Raw genomic sequence first — 12,002 nt, 5'->3', positions numbered from 1 at the left:
GTTTGTGACAGCAGACTTCATTAATGCATTTGTAGGAGGATAGATGTGGCTGTTAATGGATGTGTTGCGTAATTACATTGACAATATACATATTCGAAATAAAAGTATAATTCTTTGTTCATTTAAAACAAGCTGTTTGTTCTTACAAAGAGCAATCATAGACTAAGAACAACAGTGAGTGATACAGCACCCTTGCCTGGGATTTCAGTTTGTGACATGCCGCTATAGCGCCATCATGTGGTTTGGTCTATGTATATATATATATATATATATACATATACTGTATATATAGACTCTGTGTCGGAATAACTAAACCTGAAAGTGCAAAGGAGGTAATTTGCACTGTGTGTAGCATAACCAATAACAACACAACCTACCCGTCTTCTGACTCACACAAAATCAGCAGTGCACTTAAGTATTGAGATGAGTAACAGAGAGGCAGGCAAAGGGCTTCAGCTGCACTGGCTGAGGCAGCAGCAGAAGAGAGACGCAGATGGTTGACCATCAAACATAAGCATCTTTGATTCCTCCTAATTAAACACTTTGATTCCCTGTAATTAAACACCTAATGGAATGGTCCCCTCAGAGTTCCCCTTACATGACTCATGGCTCCTGATTTGAATGAATACCCAGGTCAGCTCTGACATCAACACTTTCTTTGATTTCAAAGTACCTAGGGTAGGGCACTACTAACAGCCCTTTGAGTAGCAAATATTAGATAAGTGTGAAGAAAAATAATTTACATGTGATTATCCTAAATTATCAGATGATTTGCGGACTCTCCATCCCTCCCTCTCCTGCACGCATGCACGCACGCACGCACACACACACACACACACACACACACACACACACACACACACACACACACACAGAGAGAGAGAGGAAGAGAGAGCCTAGACTTTAAGAGATTATAATGAGACTCCTGTTTAATTTTTACGTCTTTTGATTTCCCAAATGTTCTGCTCCATTAAATTTTTCATGCCTCAGACTAATAAAAAATGTAATCCTCAAACAGCACCACATTGAGTACGGCCCCTGAGTATCTAAACAGCTTGTGAGCCTGAGCTCTGTTACTACACCCAAGAGAGGGGAGGGAAGAGGCTGGCGGAGACTGAGTTGTCTTGGACCTGTCTACAGGACTGTTGTTTGATTTCCAGGTCCTTGTTGTTCAGATTGGCAGGATGGAGCTTGCTGGAAAGGTCACGTGGCACACTGGCTAAGCGGGGCTGGCAGAATGCACTTAGTGGGTGCCTCTGGTACGCTGTCCTGTACACACTTAGCGTTGAGAAGGGGGGCTGCTGCTGGTCCAGACAGACCTGTCTAGACTCCACCAGGCCAAAGTTAGTTGGAGGTGGGAGGGAGAAGGAAGGGAAGGAGAGAGAGCTCAGCTGTTACAGTGATGCAGTCATTAGTTACAGTATATCTGTGACATATTTGGAATAATCAAAGGCCATTTATTCTGCCTAAACTTTAACTGTGGAACACTGCTTCTTTTTTTCTTGACTTCTTTTATTTACTTGACACCAGTTTGTAATTACAGCTGACAAGATTGGATAACGGTGGTGGTCAGACTTCTCTGGCGTCCTCGCCAGCCTGTCTGGATGCCAGGAGCACAATGTGAGCAGGGTTTAGGAGCCCTGGCGCCTGTACATCTCATCATAGAGGGTGACCAGGTAATGGGAAGGCAGCGTGCCGTGGTGGGAGAGGAGCAGCTTGGCAGCAAGGCCCTGGAACACACCACAACACACTATTATTCTGGTCATCATGGCTTTAAAACAATGACAAGAGGGCACACTGTTTCTTTGATTGATTAGCTCATTATCTCGGTGGATGCGAATGGTCTAGGTTTGGATTTTGTTCTAACAGACTTTTAGACACAACTTCACTAGCTTTTTGCTAATGCTAATAACATCATGATCCTGCTGTGTAAGGCTGAGCTCAGCTTTCCACAGCGCCATTTGTCTCACGATGACGTCTGGCCCTCTGTGGCTGGTAGTCTGCACAGTTGGTGCTGTTGTGGCTGTCTTACACTCTCGGGTGAACTGTCTTGGACAGACAAGGTAAATAGTCGGGAAGAGGAGGAGGAGAGGGAGAGAGGAGGATGAGAAGAAGAGGGAATGCTCAGCCACTTAAGCTTGAGCCCAGCATGAGCTCAGCAAAACTCACACTTCACCATCGATCCATGCTGTTGTACAGTATTTCTAAAGACATCCCTCTAGTCAGATCCTGAAGCAGCAGCCCATGGCCCTGCTTGGCATCAATGCAATTAGATTGACTCTCAAGTCTCTCACACTGGGAGTCTGTGCTGATGTAGATAGCTTAAATGAAGCCCTCTAATCATTTTTGTATAGATTTTGCAAACCAACTGAGAAGCAGCAGAACCCTTGGAAACCAGCCATTGAACTAGTTTGTTGAAGATCTTTGGCTACCGAAAGCAGGAGATACAGCACATTCTCACATTCAGTGCAGGTTTTTCTTGGGATAATCTCATTTGGATAGAAAGGAAAGGCTGCTGTGCCAACACTTTGCTGTAATTTAAACTCTTGATAATGACTGTTGATGACTCTTGCCAAATGTTGCATTATTTGATGAATTATCAACATTCATCACAGGCAACGCATAATAGCAACAGCAATTCATAGAAGTTAGCTGAAAATCCCCAAATAAACTTAGATGGTTATAGTCGTAGTTTATATTAAAGGGACCATTTGCAATTTTTAAACACATTTCAAATAGTGAATGTTTGCAAGAGTTATCTAAGCATAACTCATTTTCATCGGCAGTCCTAAATTAAGTTAATTAAATACATAAACACATCACTCACACAGTAGTATAGTGGGATATTTAAGTGATAAATACTCAAGAAGCTGGGGTTTGGAGGATATATTGGCACGGGTGTGGTTAAGCCCGAGACGAAGTGCCAATATATCCTCCAAACACCGGCTTCAAGGGCATTATCACTTTTATACAACAAGTTACCAACCAACATATTCAAATAATGATTGACATATTTTCATTAAAAACGTTATTCTGATTAATTTATTTATATTCCACAAGATTTAGTCCTGACACAAATCTAGGGTTGCTACCCAAGCCGGCTCGTCGTTCGTTCTATCGGTTCTGTTGCTAGAGATGCGACCCAGTCGTTCAGTCTTTTTGTTCTATAGCTATGGGACAGCTGGAGATCAAATTTGAATATTGAATCAATGTTGCAAATGTCGGAGAGACAGACAGCAAGGTTTATTCAAATCTCCGCTGTTGAAAACTAAATGTTAGTCTAAAATACATGTGAAATAATGTCTAGATGCTTTTTATAGTGGAGGTCAAGTTTATAAATTGTTTGGCTAAACTGATGAGACAGTGGATTGTGCACGTCATAGATTTCGTTGGTGGTAATTTGTGGAATAGCAATCGTCTGGAATGCGGTTTTAACCAATCAGCATTCAGGATTAGACCCACCTGCACAAAACAGATTAAAACAAATACAGGAAACACAAAATAGAACAAATAATACCATATATACAGGACACTTGAAACTTGAGTGCAATAAGAAGAAGTCAATGTGTGCTGGATTGATTCTCCTTGATCCACACTTTGACCTCCATGGAGGAGGATCTAAGTCACTAGTGATTAAGGTAGTTTGGAGGGAATTCCATTTCCTAATGCCTAGGGTGGAGAATGCTGAGTCCCCAAAGTTGTTTTCTTCTTTGAGGCATGACAGTCTCCTCTGAAAATGTAATATGTAATAGATTATAAACCCTACCTGCAGCTTCTCTCCCACCCAGTTTCCAATTAGAACTTTGTTTGCATACCTCTGCGCCATTCTCCAGTCAGGTTGGGTCCATTTTCCTGTTTGCCCATACTGCACATGGTACTGAACATGATGTGTCACATACAGCTGATCGATCATGAGCTGGTTTGGTCCTAATATCAGAGCATAGTTAGATCAAACAGAACGGATGATGGTGCATTCCTCCTGATCTTATTGTGCTATAGGCACCAGACCGGAGAGGAAGCTCTGTTGCGATGGATACAGCAAACATTCTGTGACTGACAGACAGAATACTGGAGAAGTAGCGGAGGCAAATAGGAGGCACAGGACCTGCATTATAATAAGACCTGCATGCAATACTTTAGAATTGCATTATAAAATGTATTATAAAATGTCAGAGAATTATGCAGCAGTTAGTCTATAGCTCATACATGATATATATGTCTTAATTTAAAAAATAATGAATATTATTATATTTTCTGTAGAAATGAAAACAAATGCCTTAATTGATTAAAATAAGAGTAAAACATGTACTAAGCTGTGTAGGTGTTTATTTGCTTTCCCTTGCCAGGAACATGAAAGAGAGATCAAACTTCAACATCCATTTCTTAAAGTGTTTTTACATAGCTTACAATACTATTCATAGCTTGTGTTGCAGACGGGAAGGTTAGCCAGCCCTTTTTGAAAAAATCCACAAGTCCATGGAAGCCGTCTGGAACATGATGCCATGTGACGTCCAGTCCCAGGTCCAACAGCCTCTTCCTGTACAGGATCCCATCATCCCTCAGCACGTCGTACTCACAGGTCAGGATAAAGGCCGGTGGGGTCAGACGGATAACAGCATCCTCCGCTAGAAGCGGCGAGACCTCCGGATCCAAACCGTCTTTGATTATGTGGTACACCTCTCCTTTGTAGTCTAAGGCTGAGTGTACCTGCTGGAGTTCGCCCCGCACCTTGCACTCAGGAGGGAGGTGTTCTGGGGAGAGCCACTCCTTGAAGGCTAGCCTCATCTCAGCAGGGATATGGTTCCCCTCCAGCAGGTCCTGGCACACTGACGTGTCCCCGTTGAGATACTGCAGGAAGTAGAATGCCACCCGGCCACGGAACAATATGGGCACAGCATGATTCTGCTGGTATGAGGGCAGGTTGAAATCTGCCATCTGCAGAGCTGGGTAAATGAGGACCTGGGCACAGGGAGACAGCAGATGTCCATCTTTTCTCTTGGCCAGACGTTGGCATAGTGCAGCTGCCAGGTTTCCCCCAGCACTATCACCCCCGACTGCCACTCTGCCTGGGTCCACCCCGAACTCTGCCTCTGCCACAGACAGGAAGTGGCACGTTGCAGCGTCACAGTCATCCAGCTGAGTGGGGTACCGATGTTCAGGGGCAAGCCGATATCTAAAAGGCATGAGGGTAGAGAAAGGAGCAACATGTCAAGTCTTTGACAGCTTCACAGCCCCTTTCACTGCATTGATCTGCTTTGGAATCACATTTTGAGGCAGTGAGTCAGAAAGTAAAAGTTACCCAACAGAAATCACAGTGGTTTCAGCCTCCTTGGCAATGTGCCTGCAGACGTCATCTGCAGTGTCTAATCACGAGAAACAGAAAATTAGTTTTAGGCTTAGTAAACAGAGGATTAACATTTTGCAAGACAAGCAAGACTCCCTATCGGTAAGCCACGCCAGCCTGTCAGGAACACAACCTGTAGTTACCTGGGATACCCCATTTGCTCACAGCAAAAACTTTACCTTTTTCAAACACAATCTTCTTGTTTTAGTCAATTGTAAAACTACAGTTAAGAAAAGTACATGTCTAAAGATTACTTTTCAATATTGCCTGCTCCCAAGCTCTCACTACTTCGCAGAAAAAAAGAAAAAAAATCATGATGGTACTAGCAGCCACGTGAGTGAGTGCTATCCACCAACCAGAAAATTAAGCTAGCCAAGACCAACAACACAAATAAACGGACTATACAGCTACAAGTAGTGAATAGAGTTACAAACAGACTAGACCAAACAAGTTAAATGTCTTACATGTGATTAAATGTTTGACACATACTGAGCTACAGTGCATTAGGAAAGTATTCAGACCCTTTGACTTGTAGTATTCAGACCCCCCCCCCCCCGCCCCCCGCATCAATCTACACACTATACACCAGAACAACAAAGCACAAACGTTTTATTATTTATTTTAGCAAATCTTTTAAAATAAAAAAAGATTATATTACATTTACATAAGTATTCAGACCCTTTACTAAATATTTTGTTGAAGCACCTTTGGTAGGGCTGTCATGTGCCTTTTACCGAGGAGTGGCTTCCATCTGGCCACTCTGCCATAAAGACCTGATTGGTGGAGCGCTGCAGAGATGGTTGTCCTTCTGGATGGTTCTCCCATCTCCACAGAGGAACTCTGGAACACTGTCAGAGTGACCATTGGGTTCTTTGTCACCTCCTTGACCAAAGCGCTTCTCCCCAGATTGCTTAGATTGGCAGCCAGCTCTAGGAAGAGTCTATGTGGTTCCAAACTTCTTGCATTTAAGAATGATGGAGTCCACTGTTCTTGGGGACCTTCAATGCTACAGACATGTTGCGGTACCCTTCCCCAGATCTGTGCCTAGACACAATCCTGTCTCGGAGCTCTACCGACAATTCCTTCGACCTCATGGCTTGGTTTTTGCTCTGTCATGCACTGTCAACAGTGGGACCTTATATAGACAGGTGTGTGCCTTTCCAAATCATGTCCAATCAATTGAATTTACCACAGGTGGACTCCAATTAAGTTGAAGAAACATCTCAAGGATGACCAATGGAATCAGAATGCACCTGTGGTTCAATTTCGAGTCTCATAGCAAAGCGTCTGAATACTTAGGTAAATAAGTTATTTCTGTTTTTTATTTTAATACATTTGCAAATATTCCTAAAAACTTGTTTTCGCTTCGTCATTATGGAGTATTGTGAGTAGATTGATGAAGATTTTTAAAAATATATTTTTTTAGAATAAGGCTGTGATGTAGCAAAATTTGGAAAAAATCAAGGCGTCTGAATAATTTCCAAATACACTGTACATATATCCTACTTGGACACCGGCTCCCCACCGGCTCCCCTCTCCTACTTGGACACAGGGCTCTTCTCACAGGCTTTACTTCCGTATGTGGGAGCATTGCGAACCGTATGTTGGGATTTTTGACCCAATTACATGTAAATTGCATAACACAGCAGCTTTTCGTCATCTTTTGTTACAGTATTTCTTTATAACAAAAAATCAACAACGAAGTTGGCTCTTTTACACTGGGGTCAATGGGAAATAATGTGTGGGTGTGGTCGAGGAGAATTCCTTATTATTACGTGAATATCGACTCAGAGTATCTCATCTAGACATTATTTTTGTCTTATCATATTACCCAAACAGCCCAACACCCATCCTCCTCCATGGAAATACACCAGTCCCCTCCTCAGGCCCAGTGAACCAGTCGTGGGCTCATACACTCTGACTGGCACCTCAGAGAAGGTCAGGTCTTTCACATGTAGGCCTGGGGGAACTGGTCTTATACGGACCAGGAACCGTCTTCTGAACCACCTGGTGAACCTGACCTGATGACACAGACCCAGACGGTCCAGGATACGGCCCTGACAAGACAGAGAAGGGAGGGCATATCTTGTTAAAGGACTAATACATTGTTTGCAGCTTTATTCAGGTGGCTTAGCCTATAGCCTATCTTATAAATAAGGTCAACACAAACCATTGTGAGCTGGAATATTTTTCAATTACAACAATATAGCGTTACTTGTTGCTTGCAAATTATGCTACAATGAATGCAACAGCTCAGTTAATTTTAAGGAGCCTCTTCACACTTACTAAACATTGTAGAAATACGGTCTGCGACTCAAATGTAAACTTGGATACTTGCTACGTCTCAACCACTACCCCCAGAGGATGCGCACAACACTCATCCGACAGTTGCCCACCTTGATGCAGTGCGGTGTATACAGAATTGTCTTGATGAGACAACACTCCTACTGTATACACAGTACTTTTTCCTAGAATTTGAGACTTATTTTGAGTTTTTACCTGAAATTGCAGTAACAGCCTGTTACTTTCTGAAATAGTGACAGTAGCTGCCGGCTGCACTGAGCCACGTAAAACTATGGAAGCCCATCCCCAAACTTATATAAAACTGTGTTGGATCATACAAATAGGATATGCTTTTTAATTTGTAACATTGTGTGGTGATTTCAGAGGTGGTACCACAGGTCCCAGAGTAGTTGAGGGATTGTTTTAATGAGTCACAGATTTTTTTCTGATCTGGTAGTAGGCTAACTTAACCAACTCCAGACCATAGTTGTAGAGTATGACATAGTCATAAATAAAATTATTATTTTTAAAAAGTTTTATATGGGCTATGATGGGACCAGATCATTTTTCTAATCAGGTCATACAGTAAAAAATAATCCTGGCTCTAGGGAGGATGAAAACATGAAAACCTTTTTCACAGACAGAGACAACAAATGTGATTGGTTAAAAACTAACGAGGCTGAGCTTGCTGTATGCAAGGTTGCATTGTGTCGGCCTTTGCACCTGTAACTAAAAAGATAGTCAGACAGGATATCATCACTATTGTGTTGATTGATTAATTCCAGACAATAATTTGGTATTAAAAAGGCCTAGGTAGCATAGCCAACCGAAGTGTGAATATAAGCAAAATCACATTCACATTTTCTCAGAACACAAATAAATGGGCCTATTTTAGGCTATAAATACATCATTTAGGCTATGAAAACATGATGTTACATTTCCCCTGGCCAGGTCCAGATGGGATCAGAGCGCATAGGCTTCTCTAGGCTACCTGCAGCTGTGGTTGTTATCAGTAGGCTATTGCTGATCAGACTGAAGCACAGACTAATTGTGCATGTTGACAAATCATGTGGCATGATATGTCAACATTTATATGGCTTCCATATAAAACAGCTCTTCACAGTGAATTCACCTATACCCACGTTTTCAGTTGCAAATGGATTTCACCACGTAAGGATTTGCATGATGTTGATAAAAATGAAGACTGGTGTACATTTAGATGACATTTTAGTAATTTTGTTGTAACGTTGTAAGGTAGGTTTGCTGTACTTTTAAATTCTTATGAGGGTTAATTGTTCATTTTTGATAGGTTAACGGTACTGAAGACATCCATTATAGCAATTCTGTGCTTTTGTCTTGAAGCTAAAGTGTAGCCTACAGACAAGAAAATAAACCCTGTAATTGTCTGCACATACATGCTTGTGAATTGTTGCAATATTCAAGAGTGTAATACAGGGAATAGGGCCATAACGACACCATGACAGAGTTAAGGTTTTACCAATAGGTGGACTTTGTATTGACTCCAATAGAGTGGCAAGGAGGAGGAGGAGCTCTGTGGACCATTCGTGTCCGGAAGTAATTAAGCCATTCATGGTAGCTATTGGCGCTCTGTAGAGTTGCTATGAGAATATGAAGGTTGAGAACTGTTGTGAAACATCACAGCACAGAAGAAAAATATAGGAGAGCTAGAGATAGATGGGAGGGGTTGAGAGTAGCTGAAGGATGGGACTAAAAGCAGAACAAAAGAAAACTAATGTACACTGTGTCTGTACTATTGTTGTCCATTAGTTTTCTCCAATTTGGGTAGGGGTGGTAGGGTTATGGGAAAATAATAATTTATGGATTTCACATGATTGGTCAGGGGCACAGCCATGGGTGGGCCTGGGAGGGCATATACCCACCCACTTGGGAGCCAGGTCCACCCACTGGGGAGCCTGGCCCAGCCAATCAGAATGAGTTATTCCCCACAAAAGGGCTTTATTACATACATAAATACTCCTGAGCACCCCCACCCCCGATATATGATCCCGCAGGTGAAAAAGCAGTGGTCTTGGGCTGGCATGGGTACCTGTGGTCTGCAGTTATGAGGCTGGTTGGATGTACTGCCAAATGTTCTGAAACGACGTTGGAGGTGGCTTATTCAATTGTCTGGAAACAGCTCTGTTGGACATTCCTGCAGTCAGCATGCCAATTGCGCGCTCCCTCAAAACTTGAGAAATCTTTGTCATTTTGTTGTGTGACAAAACTGCACATTTTAGAGTAGCCTTATAGTCCTCAGCACAAGGTTCACCTGTGTAATGATCATGCTGTTTAATCAGCTTCTTGATTTGCCACACCTTTCAGGTGAATGGATTATCTTGGCAAAAGAGAAATGCTCACTAACAGGGATGTAAACACATTTCTTCACAATTTGAGAGAAATATGGAACATTTCTGGGATCTTTTATTTCAGCTCATGAAAAATGGGACAAAGACCTTACATGTTTCGTTTAAATTTTTGTTCAGTATATATACATATTTACCCCAAAATAATATGGGGATTGGAAATTATGCAGACAATTACATTGATACAAGCCACAATCTATTTGCAGTATTGAAGCTGACAAATATTTCAAGCGACCGAATCGATATACAGTTCCCGAAATCAGACAGCTGTAACTGTCAATAGTAAATCGAAGCTTAAAACGATGTTTGAGTGAACCTGAATCCCGAAAATGAATTGTGAAGTCGCTTCTGGACACGGTAGACTCCTCCTCCTCACCACTCCAAGCTAGTATTGTGAAACTCTGCTGCTATGTCCTTACCCAAACAATGGAACGCCTGAATGACTTTGGCTTTTCATCATTTATTCAGACCTGTTCTCTTATCTACACACTTGACGCTTTATCAGTGTTTAGATTACAGAGAAAGGACAAGCATCTTTTAAAAGAGCAGAGTTCTCTTTTAGTATTCAAGTACAAGCATGTTGTTGTTTTCACCAAAGAGTAAGAATAATTTATTATTTCTACAGACTTGAACATGATTTGACTTGCATAAAACATAAAATAATAAGCAATAACAATTCCATAGATACTCACCACAATTGATATGCCAACAAACAAGCCATGAACTACATGCAGTTTCCCTCGATTTGCAACCCCTTGAGGAATGTCTGAATTCATCATCTCAGAGTACATTAGACCAATTACCAGAAGGAAGAAGGCTGCAATCACTGCAGCAAAGCCAATTATTAAAATTGCAGTGCTGATGTCCATGGTGCTGTAGTGCGATCCCAAGTAGGCTACAGTAGAAGTAAGTCATTAAGTGTGAATATGTTATCCAGTTGCTTGGGTTTCCTTGCCCCTCCTACAACTTTGTGTACACCCTGCTCTGACCTTGTTCTAACTAGATGACTTTGAGTGCCAGTGACAAAGGAACATTCATCATTTTATTCAATGTATTTTATGGACTAAAGCAATTACACATTAAACATATATTTCACAGTTAGATATTTTTGTGAATATAGATTTGCATAAATACAATAGTAATAATTCCCTTTAAATGTCCATTTAAATAAATCCTATCATTTATTGTGAAGCAGAGGACACTGGTATCTGAACTTTTAATGTTAATCTGTAGATGGCAGTGATGCCTAGTGATAGCAGATGATGCTCTCCGTCAGATAAGATCTCTAGTCTAGACACATTTGTAAACAAAATGCATGGTATTTCGAATTGAAACCGTATAATGTGGTGGTGTTTACAAAACAATATATGTTCATTATAATTCAGAATGAAATCTCTGAAAATACTTTGGTGTTGTATTTCAATGCATTATGATTTGTAGCTCTGTGAAATGTGCGTGAAAATGACAGCAACTGGAGCTGTTTTCTAGGACTAGTCAACCTTTTAGCCGTCCCAAAGAGTCTCTCAGCCTTTTTTCTGAGAAGCTGAGCCCAGCACAAAGCCGCCATTGTCAAACTGCTCTCTTAAACCCATCCCAGTTTCTGAAAAAGCCCTCCATTCATCAGCTATACCCAGCAAAAATCACAGGGCCTGGCCCAAAAATCACAGGGCCTGGCCCAAAAATCACAGACTGGAATCTTGTCTGCAGCCCATGAATTTACTGGATTTGTTTAGGGGGTATTTATGCAGGTCCCTAATTCTTACCTTGCCAAGTTTCTGGGACTGACCCAATTCTGTATTGTCACAGAGAGAGATGTGTTTCAAGTGACAGACAGATAACTAGATCAGGGGTCTTTATGTCTAGTCTTCACAGCGCCCCATCTTCTCATGCATTGAAATTAACTTTTATCACATGAAGTAGTGTGTAATTATGTATGCCACCGTTATATACGCCAAAAGCACCCTTTTTTCATGCCAGCTAGATTGACCAAC

At 41.6% G+C, this 12,002-nt stretch overlaps 1 protein-coding gene and 1 long non-coding RNA gene across 2 annotated transcripts; both read right to left on the bottom strand.

The window, feature by feature from the left end:
• Window positions 1-1,494: 1,494 nt before the first annotated feature.
• Window positions 1,495-4,023, bottom strand: LOC149982577 (uncharacterized). Its single transcript, XR_016497301.1, has 2 exons — window positions 3,816-4,023; window positions 1,495-1,730 (listed from the first exon to the last, which is right to left on the bottom strand). It is a non-coding gene; the product is annotated as an uncharacterized LOC149982577 (long non-coding RNA).
• A 286-nt stretch (window positions 4,024-4,309) lies between these two features.
• aadacl4 (arylacetamide deacetylase-like 4) lies at window positions 4,310-10,981 on the bottom strand. Its single transcript, XM_021609764.3, has 4 exons — window positions 10,704-10,981; window positions 7,176-7,401; window positions 5,300-5,363; window positions 4,310-5,173 (listed from the first exon to the last, which is right to left on the bottom strand). The coding sequence occupies exons 1-4, from the start codon at window positions 10,878-10,880 to the stop codon at window positions 4,384-4,386; spliced, it is 1,257 nt and encodes a 418-aa protein (XP_021465439.3). The 5' UTR covers window positions 10,881-10,981; the 3' UTR covers window positions 4,310-4,383.
• Window positions 10,982-12,002: the final 1,021 nt, after the last annotated feature.

The sequence above is a fragment of the Oncorhynchus mykiss genome, chromosome 7, assembly GCF_057628025.1.
Source record: "Oncorhynchus mykiss isolate SJ-2025 chromosome 7, ASM5762802v1, whole genome shotgun sequence".
NCBI lineage: Eukaryota > Metazoa > Chordata > Actinopteri > Salmoniformes > Salmonidae > Oncorhynchus > Oncorhynchus mykiss.
This window is presented reverse-complemented; position numbering and strand designations above follow the sequence as displayed.